The sequence below is a fragment of the Schistocerca gregaria genome, chromosome 3, assembly GCF_023897955.1.
Source record: "Schistocerca gregaria isolate iqSchGreg1 chromosome 3, iqSchGreg1.2, whole genome shotgun sequence".
Lineage (NCBI taxonomy): Eukaryota > Metazoa > Arthropoda > Insecta > Orthoptera > Acrididae > Schistocerca > Schistocerca gregaria.
In genome coordinates, this window is record NC_064922.1 from 605980460 (window position 1) to 605994079 (window position 13620).

The 13620-nt window shown below is 44.3% G+C and overlaps 1 protein-coding gene across 3 annotated transcripts in view; it reads left to right on the top strand.

The window, feature by feature from the left end:
* The window catches only part of LOC126353851 (fatty acyl-CoA reductase wat-like), a 221693-nt gene that overhangs the window by 197481 nt on the left and 10592 nt on the right, over positions 1-13620 (top strand). For all 3 annotated transcript variants that reach the window (XM_050003008.1, XM_050003009.1, XM_050003007.1), the window contains one exon: positions 11672-11929. In XM_050003008.1, the coding sequence (XP_049858965.1) occupies positions 11672-11929 (258 nt within the window). The remainder of the gene's footprint in view (positions 1-11671; positions 11930-13620) is intronic.

The window sequence follows — 13620 nt, forward strand, 5'->3', positions numbered from 1 at the left end:
CAAATTGTATCGAGCGGACAGACGTGTACGAGTATGGAGAAAACCTCATGAATCCATCGACCCTGTATGTGAGCAGGGGACTGTTCAAGCTGGTGGACTCTCTATAATTGTGTGGGGCGTGTGTAGTTGGAGTGATATGGGACCTCTGATATGTCTAGAAATGACTCCGACAGCTGCACTTGCGTAAGCATTCTGCCTGATCACCTGCGTCCATTCATGTCCATTGTTGATTCCGACTGACTTGGGCAGTTCCGGCAGGACAATGCGACACCTCACACATCCAGAAATGCTACAGAGTGGCTTCAGAAACACTCTTCTGAGATTAAACACTTTCGCTGGCCCCCAAACTCCCAAGACACGAACATTATTGTGCATATCTGTTATGCCTTGCAACGTGCTGTTCAAAAGAGATCTCCAGCTCCCCGTACTCCCACGGATTTATCGACAACCTTGCAGGATTCATGATGTCAATTCCCTCCAATACTACTTCAGACATGAGTCAAGTCCATACCACGTCGTGTTGCGGCACTTCTGCGTGCTCGCCGGAGCCCTACAGGTGTACCAGATTCTTTGAGTCTTCCGTGTATCAGTATCAATAGTCGACTTAAGAATGATCCTTTCGGAACCCCATGCGTGATTTCTCCCCAGTCAGAAAAATGTCCCCGATTACATTGGTTAGTTATAAAGTACTACTTTCTGCTTTCTTTAGGTCATACATCACATTATTCATTCATTGGCTCTCCGTCAACCACATAAAATTTCAATTTATTTAGGAGAATACTGTGATTCGGGCAGTCAAATGCCTTAGATAGGTCGCAGAAGATACCAACCGGCGCTATTTTATTATTTAACGCTTTTAAAATTTGGTGAGTCATGGGGAACAACTTTTGTTACAGGCAAAATGTTCCCTGATGCTTCCCGGCGATACTAAGCGTCCTTTCGTATTAATTACGCCCCTAACAGGCAGTAAGATGCAGGCCGTCTGCAGCGTGCAACTCCCTTGCTATTGCCTGTCATCCAATTATCTGCTCCGTGTGGAAGTAGGTAAACGCAGTAAAATTAAATGTCCTAATTCACTTCCAAAATACTTTTCTCCGTTTGCAGACACTCATTCTTAACGTTTTGTTGTTGAATGTCACTCTATGAATTTACTGGCATAGGTACTACGTAGCACACCTGCTTAGTAGACCCCGTTAGTTTGGTGAAATCTCGTCGTCCCAGGCCAGACGAATGTTAAACTCCACCTAAGTTGCCGGGAGGTATTGGCGAACAATTTGTCTTTAAAAAAATGTGCAGGTCTAAATTCTCTTTACATGAGCAACTTTCATAATTTCCAAGGCACTTTTAGGTAACACAAAGAGTTTGCCAAGAAAAAATCATTCACATTGGACCAACTTGTACTTTTCATTGACATCCATTCATGTGATTTAAACTTTCATTGAAAATATACATTACAGAGTGCTTTACTCTTTTAAACACTAAATATGGGTTGGTTCGTTATGTAAGGATCGTTTCTCTATCTTGTGATCACTGAATTTGTGTAAAAGAGCGCCACTTATAGCTGGCGAAGGCTCTGGCCTTCACGTACATCGAATAAAATAAAAACGAAGAGCTGATGCCTGACTACCAACGTCATGTTGCCGAGACCGTACACGTCGGTCTTCGCATGTGTACACACAGTTATAATTACCTGTGTGTCGCCAGCACCAAACTCATATCAGAATTAAAACTTATCACAATTCTCCCTTCGTTAGTTGCTACTTCACTGCACACACAAACACACACACACGCACACACACACACACACACACACACACACACACACACAACCAGACGCCAGACATCGTCGTTACTCGTCATTTCTCTACGCCACCACCATGTTCTGCAATCGAAACGATTCTGTAGCAGCTTCGTTTACAATCGCCTCCCACAGTCCATCAAGTGGGTGTCCATTACCTGACACGCGAGGAATATAATTATTTCAAAATACCACAGCAGCACGATGTTACCGCTATTTACCTGTAAGAAACTTGTTGTGTCTGACAACGGCGCTAAGCGTAGCTCTAAACCTCTGTGTTTCCATCAAGGCTATGAAGATACTCTCGTTTGCAAAATTAAAGTAGCAATCAAAACGCAAATGATACGTGAGCTATAGTGGTTTCTCTATACGTTAATTCCTAATTGTCGCTATGACACCTGCAGACGATGTCTGCGTTTGCTAAAGGATATTGTGCATTATACAGTAATAGACGCATAAAGGAAATGTCTTGTCCAATGCGAAGGTATTCACTCCCACGCACAGAGACAGCACAGCTACTTCAAAATTTACAATTGATAACTAGATTATGTTTACGTGTTATTATAGAGCTCTGCATCGACTACAACAATTTGTAAGACACATGTAAAAAGATAGGGATCCAGTGAGACTGCTCCCACTGAAACAAACCACGATGCGCCGCTTTCTAACTCAACGTCATGTTTGTAACCCAACACTCTTTGATGTGCGAAAAAATGGTTCAAATGGCTCTGAGCACTATGGGACTTAACATCTGAGGTCATCAGTCCCCTAGAACTTAGAACTACTTAAACCTAACTAACCTAAGGATATCACACATATCCATGCCCGAGGCAGGATTCGAGCCTGCGACCGTAGCGGTCGCGCGGTTCCAGACTGTAGCGCCTAGAACCGCTCAGCCATCCCGGACGGCTTTGATGTGCGTTTATCATCTGAGCTCACAGAGATTTTGGCAGATACAGCAAAGGCTGTAGAACTCACTCTACTATTTACTCGCTCTAGCAAAGTGGCGAAGGAGTTTTAATTTTCTACCGTCGACTCTCGCTGTCCTAGAAACTCTTACCAGCCTCTTAAAAAAGGCAATCGCTCATTTTAAGTTTCTGCTTTGTTGCATTTTTACGAGGGTTGCGGGACCATTGACATTTTCATTATAGTTTCACCCACGTAATAACGAGGTTTAGACTCCTACGTGTCGACTAACAGCAAGAACCATGCATCATTTTCCCTAAAAAACATCCTGTTTCAAGTTATGATCTGGCAGGAATGGGAAGTCCAGGTCAGAACATCAGCAATATTATAAAAGAGATAGATTGCTACTCGCCGTATCACACAGCGAAAACACTGTACGACATTGAACTTTTGGCCAAAAGGCTTCGGCAGAAAAGAAAATACACACACACACACACACATTCACACAAGCAAGCACATCTCATGCACACATCACCATTACCAAGGTTCTCTGTGGTCAAAATGCAAATCGCTTTCTGAATATAGCAAGTGAACTAAATAGAATCCTAGTCCCAACAGGGAATCATATAGCGTTCTTAGAAAAAAAAAGTGTTCCAAGACTGTTACCTGAAATACTCCTCCATGATACTGACAAGAGAGAGATTGACTTAATAATTAAATCACTAAATACCAAAAACTCTCATGGATATGACGGGGTATCTACCAGAATACTGAAGTATTGTTCTGTGTATGTTAGCCCAGTACTTAGCCATATCTGTAACTTTTCCTTTAGGAGTGGTCGGTTTCCTGACCGATTAAAATACTTTGTAGTGAAGCCACTTTATAAAAAGGGAGACAGGGATAATGTTGACAACTTTAGACCTATTTCTATACCATTGGTGTTTGCTAAAGTTATCGAGAAGGTTGTATATACAAGGTTACTGGAGAACTTAAATTCACATAATTTGCTGTCAAATGAACAATTTGGTTTTAGAAATGGTTTAACAACTGAAAATGTTATATTCTCTTTTCTCTGTGAGGTTTTTGACGAATTAAATAAAAGGTTGCGAACGCTAGGTGTTTTCTTTGATTTAACAAAGGTTTTTGACTGTGTTGACCACAAAACATTACTGCAGAAACTTTCTGGCAGATTAAAACTGTGTGCCCGACCGAGACTCGAAATCGGGACCTTTGCCTTTCGCGGGCAAGTGCTCTACCAACTGAGCTACCGAAGCACGACTCACGTCCGGTACTCACAGTTTTACTTCTGCCAGTATCCGTCTCCTACCTTCCAAACTTTACAGAAGCTCTTCTGCGAAACTTGCAGAACTAGCACTCCTGAAAGAAAGGATATTGCGGAGACATGGCTTAGCCACAGCCTGGGGGATGTTTCCAGAATGAGATTTTCACTCTGCAGCGGAGTGTGCGCTGATATGAAACTTTCTGGCAGATTAAAACTGTGTGCCCGACCGAGACTCGAACTCGGGACCTTTGCCTTTCGCGGGCAAGTGCTCTACCAACTGAGCTACCGAAGCACGACTCACGTCCGGTACTCACAGTTTTACTTCTGCCAGTATCCGTCTCCTACCTTCCAAACTTTACAGAAGCTCTTCTGCGAAACTTGCAGAACTAGCACTCCTGAAAGAAAGGATATTGCGGAGACATGGCTTAGCCACAGCCTGGGGGATGTTTCCAGAATGAGATTTTCACTCTGCAGCGGAGTGTGCGCTGATATGAAACTTTCTGGCAGATTAAAACTGTGTGCCCGACCGAGACTCGAACTCGGGACCTTTGCCTTTCGCGGGCAAGTGCTCTACCAAGTGCTCTGGTAGAGCACTTGCCCGCGAAAGGCAAAGGTCCCGAGTTCGAGTCTCGGTCGGGCACACAGTTTTAATCTGCCAGAAAGTTTCATATCAGCGCACACTCCGCTGCAGAGTGAAAATCTCATTCTGGAAACATCCCCCAGGCTGTGGCTAAGCCATGTCTCCGCAATATCCTTTCTTTCAGGAGTGCTAGTTCTGCAAGTTTCGCAGAAGAGCTTCTGTAAAGTTTGGAAGGTAGGAGACGGATACTGGCAGAAGTAAAACTGTGAGTACCGGACGTGAGTCGTGCTTCGGTAGCTCAGTTGGTAGAGCACTTGCCCGCGAAAGGCAAAGGTCCCGAGTTCGAGTCTCGGTCGGGCACACAGTTTTAATCTGCCAGAAAGTTTCATATCAGCGCACACTCCGCTGCAGAGTGAAAATCTCATTCTGGAAACATCCCCCAGGCTGTGGCTAAGCCATGTCTCCGCAATATCCTTTCTTTCAGGAGTGCTAGTTCTGCAAGTTTCGCAGAAGAGCTTCTGTAAAGTTTGGAAGGTAGGAGACGGATACTGGCAGAAGTAAAACTGTGAGTACCGGACGTGAGTCGTGCTTCGGTAGCTCAGTTGGTAGAGCACTTGCCCGCGAAAGGCAAAGGTCCCGAGTTCGAGTCTCGGTCGGGCACACAGTTTTAATCTGCCAGAAAGTTTCATATCAGCGCACACTCCGCTGCAGAGTGAAAATCTCATTCTGGAAACATCCCCCAGGCTGTGGCTAAGCCATGTCTCCGCAATATCCTTTCTTTCAGGAGTGCTAGTTCTGCAAGTTTCGCAGAAGAGCTTCTGTAAAGTTTGGAAGGTAGGAGACGGATACTGGCAGAAGTAAAACTGTGAGTACCGGACGTGAGTCGTGCTTCGGTAGCTCAGTTGGTAGAGCACTTGCCCGCGAAAGGCAAAGGTCCCGATTTCGAGTCTCGGTCGGGCACACAGTTTTAATCTGCCAGAAAGTTTCATATCAGCGCACACTCCGCTGCAGAGTGAAAATCTCATTCTGGATTACTGCAGAAGTTGGACCATTATGGAGTAAGGGGTGCAGCTTACAATTGGTTCGCCTCTTACTTTAAGAACAGAAAGCAGAAGGTAATTCTCCGCAATATAGAGTGGTAGTGATGTTCAGTCGCAATGAGGCTCTGTGAAGTGGGGCGCTCCCCAAGGGTCAGTGCTGGGGCCACTGCTGTTTCTTATTTATATAAATGATATGCCTTCTAGTATTACAGGTGATTCAAAAATATTTCTGTTTGCTGATGACACCAGCTTGGTAGTGAAGTATCTTGCGTGTAATATTGAAACAGTATCAAATAATGTAGTTCATGAAATAAGTTCGTGGCTTGTGGAAAACAATTTGATGCTAGACTCAGTTTTTACAGTTTGTAACTCACAATACAACAAGAACCGATATTTTGATCAGACAGAATGGGCATATTATAAGGGAGACGGAACAGTTCAAGTTCATAGGCGTTCGGATAGATAGTAAGCTGTTGTGGAAAGCCCATGTCCAGGATCTTGTTCAGAAACTAAATGCTGCTTTATTTACCATCAGAACAGTATCTGAAATAAGTGACAGTTCAACACGAAAAGTAGTCTACATCGCATATTTTCATACGCTTATATCGTATAGTATTATTTTTTGGGGTAATTCTTCTGATTCAAAAAGGGTATTTTTGGCTCAAAAACAGGCTTTTCGAGCTATATGTGGTGTAAGTTCGAGAACCTCTTGTCGATCCCTATTCAATAGTCTGGGAATTCTGACATTGCCCTCGCAGTATATATTTTCTTTAATTTCGTTTGGCCGGCCGGCGTGGCCGAGCGGTCCTAGGCGCTACAGTCTGGAACCGCGCGACTGTTATGGTCGCAGGTGCGAATCCTGCCTTGGGCATGGATGTGTATGATGTCCTTAGGTTAGTTAGTTATAAGTAGTTCTAAGTTCTAGGCGACTGATGACCTTAGAAGTTAAGTCCCATAGTGCTCAGAGCCATTTGAACCATTTTTTAATGTCGTTGGTTGTTAGCAATACTAGCCTATTCCCAAGAGTTAGCAGCTTTCACTCAGTTAATACTAGGTAGAAATCAAATCTGTATGTGGAATGCACTTCCTTGGCTCTTGTGCAGAAAGGAGCGGAGTATTCTGCTGCATCCATTTTCAATAAGCTACCACAAGAACTCAAAAATCTTAGCAGTAGCCCAAAGTCTTTTAAGTCCAAACTGAAGAGTTTCCTCATGGCTCACTCCTTCTATTCTGTCGAGGAGCTCCTGGAAGAGCTAAAAAATTAAGCAAATTCCAGTGTTACATTGTTGATTTTCTTTATTTAAACTTACGACTTGTCGTCTGAATATATTTTTCATATTTCATTTTATCTGTTTCTACTGTCGTGTTATAATTTCATGTATTGACTCGTTCCATGACAATGGAGATTTCTCCTTAATTTGGTCCCACGGAACAATAAATAAATAAATAAATAAATAATAAATAAAAGCAGCAATCCTGTGTGGTAGAGCTCTTGCTCGCGAAAGGCAAAGGTCCCGAGTTCGAGTCTCGGTCCGGCACACAGTTTTAATCTGCAGGGAAGTTTTATATCAGCGCACACTACGCTGCAGAGTGAAAATCTCATTCTGGAAACATCCCCTAGGCTGTGGCTAAGCCATGTCCCCGCAATATTCTTTCTTTCAGGAGTGCTAGTTCTGCAAGGTTCACAGGAGAGCTTCTGTTAAGTTTGGAAGGTAGGAGACGAGGTACTGGCAGAAGTAAAGCTGTGAGGACGAGGTGTGAGTCGTGATTGGGTAGCTCAGATAGTAGAGCAATTGCCCGCGAAAGGCAAAGGTCCCAAGTTCGAGTCTCGTCCGGCACACAGTTTTAATCTGCCAGGAAGTTTCAATCCTGAGTGGGTTGGGAAAGGAGAAGCGATAGCAAGGTGTGGGTAGGGGAAGTGAAGTGAACGCTGCCTGGTGTAGCATGCAGGGAGTAGATGGCTGCAGGACAAGTCTACCAAGAGCATTGTTGGGAGGCTGTGGATGAGGTAGGGAGAGTGGGTAATGGATATTGAAAAAGAAGAGGAGCAGAGAAAGGAAAAAGACTGGCGGGTGTGTTGACAGAGAGCACTATACAATGAGTATGGGAGGACGTTATTTTGGAGGAAGTGATAGGACAGAGTGAGTGGAAATGTTTGGGTGGACGCTGTAGGAACATTAGATTACTGTAACTTCAATCCAGAATAATTCTAGGAATGGAGAGTGTGTTGTCAGAATAACTCTTATCTGTACAGATCAGAAAAGTTAGTGGTGGGGAAAAGGATCCAGGTGGTCTAGGATGTGAAGCATCCATTGAAATCAAGCATGTTATGTTCAGCTGCATGTAGTACCACAGGTTGTTCTGTTTTGCTCTTGCCCACAATTTGGCAGTGGCCATTCATCCTCTTGGACGGCTGGTTCGTAGTCATATCAATATAAAACGCTGTTCCATGATTGCAGCAAGCTGGTATATGACATGGCTGCTTTCACAGGTGGCCTGGCCTCTGAGGGGGTGGAATAAGCCTATGACAGGACTGGAACAGGAACTGCTGGATGGGTGGGTTGCGCAGGTCTTGCACCTTGATATTCCGCAGGGATATGATCCCTGTGAGAAGGGACTGGCTATAGGGAATGGCATAGGGATGGACTAAGATGTTGTGGAGATTTGATGAGCGACAAAACCCACTTTAGGAGCGTTGGGAAGGATCTTGGGTAGGATGTCCCTCATTTCGGGCCATGATAAGGAATAATCGAAGCCTTGCCTCAGACAGATGTGATTCAGTTATTTCAGTTTGAAATGGTATTGAGTGATGAAGAAGATGCTCCTTTGTAGCTGGTTCTTGGAGATGGTCACAGGATTCGGTGTGTGTGGGGATATGGCATCGTTCGTGAACTAGGCCTGAGGAATAGTGCCTATCTATGAAGTCCTTTGAGAGACCCTCAGCATACTGAAAAGGGAGTTATTGTTACTGCAGATACTCCATTCCCGGTGGCCACGTTCTATGGGAGGGATCCTCCAGTGTGGAGCGATATACAGAAGTTGCAGTAATAAAATTCTCATAGAATTCACTTTTCTTTCCTATGAGTTACCCGCTGGATTCACATCTGACAATGATTGACGATGGCCATCATCGCCATCTTCTAAGCAGTAAATAGGTAAAACATCTTGTTTCAATGTTGACCGCATTTTTGGTGGACCCATGTCCCTTTTGCCCCTTGGTTGGTGTTGTGTCACAAATTTTGGGATTCTCCTATCATCGTTCGCTGGAGATGGAAACACCATTACTGTCTGTGTTTTATTGTATACATCAAGAATTTTGCATTTAACTGTTCGTGAATGTCTTGATCTCTAATAATATATCTTTTCGTACATCACCTGCGGACTCCTTGAAACTGCAATTCACCAACTTCTATTTTTGTTTTTCTCAGATAATCCATGTTTCACTTCTGTGTTGTAGGAGTAGTACAAGATGTCTCAAGCCACTAGTGACGTAATAACGCAGATTTCACACACTGTTCAACAGAGGGGGTTCATAGGTGCTCCGCCAGCACTGATCCACCGTATTCTTATTCGCAGGAACGTTGACAGATGCTTGTTCCTCAACCTGTTTCCCTCTAACCAACATCACCTTCTCAAATTCTTCTTGCCAAATAATTCTTTGTCGATGACCTTGGTCAGTTTTCTGTGCTATGAGTGACCAATTTTTTCGCAAGTTTCTTCATACAGGACTTCTCTGTAGTATACTTCTGTGACGCTATGCCCCGTACGAGCGTGACCCGTTAGCACCACATCATAACAATCACAAAAAGTATTCAGCGTCATCTGGCTCTAAGATGTTTGGATCTTCGCCCTTTTAAGGCGCTGGCGCATCCGCATGTTTCCCCTGTTTTCTTTGTTCCTTTGACTCGTCTTCACAGTGGTACACCGAGCGCTGGTTCACTGTCATTGGGCGGCTAAAGAAGTCAACTGTATTGGCATGACACAGCTGCAAATTTCCACTGTCGCCTCGATAGAGTGGGCTTTAATTTCAGCAGTCGCAACCGAATTTCTCCACATTCAAAACTGCGTGCAAGATATTCATGGATGAGTATCCATGACCTTATTTTTTTGTTTTTCCAGTAGCGCCTCGGTTCTTATACTACGACTTTCGAACACCAGGACCTCCATTTCTTTTGAAATCGTCGGGTCGCCACATAGAGGTAGTCCGCCGCATCGTTGTTCTTCGTCATGCAGACTTGTTTGATCACAAGGGCAGCGTCTGCGCCAATTAATCACTGTTTCATATGATGGTGCTGCAATATGTCCTTTCTTGAATAGTTGCAGCGTAGTTCTCTTCAAATTCAGAAAACAAATAACCACACGATGCTCCACAGTATCATTGAACTGCGCCATGTTGTTTTGCCTCCTCTAGCGGAAAAATAATTGTTCTTGAAGATCACAACCTGCCACATATACTTTTTAAAAGCTTTATTTTTATGGGGTTATTGGTTTTGAAACATTATGTCGATCTTCACGTGGCTAATTTTCCAATCACAGTAATGCATCAGCACCATGACATCTGTTCCTGAGCTGCACAAGAATATTTGAGCATTTTGCGCACCTTTGTGTGCTGTGTGGATAAAAAAATAATAATGCGTCTGTATTTGAAAAGATATGTATTGAAACTTACGTACAGGCTGAGCAAACACTCTGTGGATCATTCTGAAAAAGTGTAATGGACCAAAGCAATACACATTGCTGTCTGTTGCAACTTATATATAAGACAAGTTGTCCCATAAATGTTGCGACAAACTTCGAGGGTTTGCAGAGGATGTCCTGAGGAACAAATCGAGGATAGGAACACATGTCCAGAAACGTCATTCAGCGATGCCCTATACTGCCAAAGTTATATTTACTGGCGCCTGTCGCTAGGCCACCCCTCAGGCAGCAAAAGTGACCCCATCCGCTGACGGACCATAATCGAAACGTCACGCAATGCTGTTTGTCATTCAGTGAATGCGCCTGATTTCCACGATCGCCAGCGGAGGAGATGGAGCTAGTTGCTATGCAGAAGGGCTTTATCTCCAAAGAGTGAGATGTTCTGTTGCCTTATTAGATATACTGAAAAACATTGGAGATTTTGTAATGTTTCACTAGAAAAGTAAACTACAGATCGAAATCCATGCACGAAACTGTTATGGAAGAAGGCAATGGAGCATCATTTACAGCCATGGCAATCAGTCACGGTCACTGAATAGCAACCAACATAGAGAAATGTTCCGCTACAGTCCGTTAGTGTACAAAGAAACGTTGCTGCCGAAGGGTGGCGTAGTGGTAGCCAGCAGGCTTTAACTCTGACAGTCTGTACCATTGTTGGATGACAGTTTCTGGTCACTGGGTCCTATGCACGATTTGTTCCTCAAGAAACCCTCTACGACTCCTGGAGGTTTGTCGTAACATTTCTGGGACAGCCTGTATATACAACAGTTTCATTTAATATCTTTTCGAATGCACGCCCATTCTCATTTTTTTTCGAGATACAGAGCACATGAAGTGGTGCTAAATGCTCTAATATTCTTGTGCAGTGCAGACGCGGACGACGTGCTAGTGAGAAATCCATTATTGTGAATGGGATAGTTAGCCATCTGAAGATATGCGTGATACTCTAAATTGGTAACGTCATTAAAATGAATTTTTTAAAGTATTTGTGGGTGGTTGCGTTCTTCTCCAGCAATCCTTAATGACAGTGAAGATCAATAAGATCCGGCGTGAGTAACAAGATATTCGAAAAACTAATTAGATACCAGATTTTTTTCGAAGTGATAATTAATTAATTTCTGGCTAGTGCAGAGCTAAATAAATTAAAATGTTCAATCCACTGAGGGAGATCAGTTGTCAATCATTATTATAATAATTATTGGCACTTTTCTCTGATCTTTGCCATTTCATATTCTGTAAATACTGTACCCGATTGCAAAATGCTAGAGTAACTCATCATCGCACCTAACTTGCCACTCGTTTCGTGATACTAAGTGTATACGTTTTGTGAGTCGCATGTCGTTCACTAACTTTTTCTCCTCTCGCAGGATGCTGAAGGCGTACCGGAAGATCCACAAGTTCACGGACGTGATTGCGTACTTCTGCACGCAGTCGTGGAACTTCCGTGACGACGAGACGCTGCGCATGTGGCGCTCGCTGAGCGTGCGCGAGCAGAAGCTGTTCCCCTTCAACATCGCCGACCTGGACTGGGAGGACGCGGTCGCCGGCTTCATCCCCGGCATGCGGCTCTACCTGCTCAAGGATTCGTTCGACACGCTGCCCGCGGCGCGCAAGTACTACCGCAAGTGAGTCTGCGTCCACACCCTCTGGACAGAGCAGCGCCTGCACCAGCTCTCTGCCCATTCCACACACCACCCGAGACGGAGAATGTAACAACACACTGAGGTGACCAAAGTCGTGGGATTGCGATATGCACTTGTAGAGATGACGATAGTATCCAGCATTCAAGGAAGGATAGGGCAGTGCATTGGCGGAGCTGTCGTTTCTACTCAGGTGATCACATGATGAGGTTTCGGAGGTGATTATTGTCGCACGACGGGAATTATCAGACTTTAAACGCGGAATGGTAGTTGGAGCTAGGCGGATGCGACATTCCATTTCGGTAATCGTTAGGGAATTCAATATGAGATCCACAGTGTCAAGAGTGTCCCGAGAATACCAAACTTACTAAAAGTCCCAGAGCAGCGTTTGTGTAGAGTTTTTAGTGCTAACAGACAAGAAACACTACGTGAAACAACCGCAGAAATCAATGTGGGACGTACGAAGAACGTATCCGTTGGCACTGCGGCAAAATTTAGCGTTATGGGCTGTGGCAGCAGACGACCGACGCGAGTGTCCTTGCTAACAGCACTACAGCACCTGCAGCGCCTCTCCTGGGCTCGTGACCATATCGATTGGACCCTAAACGACTGGAAAACCTTGGCCAGGGCTGATGAGCCCGATTTCAGTTGGCGAGGGCTGATGGTAGGGTGCGAGTGTGGCGCAGACCCCACAAAGCCATTGGCCCAAGTTGCCAACAAGGCACTGTGCAAGCTGGTGGTGGCTAGATAATTGTGTGGACTGGGTCCTCTGGTCTAATTGAACCGATCGTTGGCTGGAAGTGGCTATGTTCAGCTACTTGCAGACCATTTGTAGCCATTCATCTTTGGAATTTCTATGGACGACAAGATCCGTGTCACTGAGTCACAATTGTTGACGATTGATTTGAAGAATATCTGGAGCGAATTATCTGGCCAACCAGATAGCCCGACTTGATTCCCGTCGAACATTTAAGGGGCATAAGCGAGAGGCCAGTTCTTGCACAAAATCTTGCAACGGTAACACTTTCGCAATTTTGGATAACTATAGAGGCAGGATGCTCAATATTTCTGCACGGACTTCCAGCGACTTGTTGAGTCCATTACATGTCGAGTTTCTACACTACGACCAAAACGAGGTCTGACACGATATTAGGAGATATCCCATTACTTTTGTCAAGTCAGTGTATGCTTTATTTTGCCTTTCCAGAGACGAAACTTGTTCTCTTCTGACTTACAAAGGGTATTGGGAAATCTCTTCTGTAGTAACTTGTCTAGAGAAACAGCTCTGTGCGGAAGTGAAACGTGGACGAGAAGCAGCTTAGACACGATGAGACGAGAACCTTTTGAAATCTGGTGCTACACGATAATACTGAAGATCAGATTGTTAGGTCCAATTACTACTGACGAGGTGCTGGGAAGAAAAACATTATATGATAGAACTTGAGAACACGATGAGATCGATTGATAGGACACAGCCTACACGAATCGTCAGTTTGGAAGTGGAGGAAGGTGTGTGGCGTAAAACTATATAGAAAGCGCTAGAGTTTAGTGGAGTACGCAGATTCAAAAATATGTAGGTTGCAGTAGTTATGCAGGGATGAAGTCGCTTGCAAAGGATAGAATAGCGAGGACAGCTCTATCAAATAAGTCTTCAACTGGAGCTGTACAACCAGTTA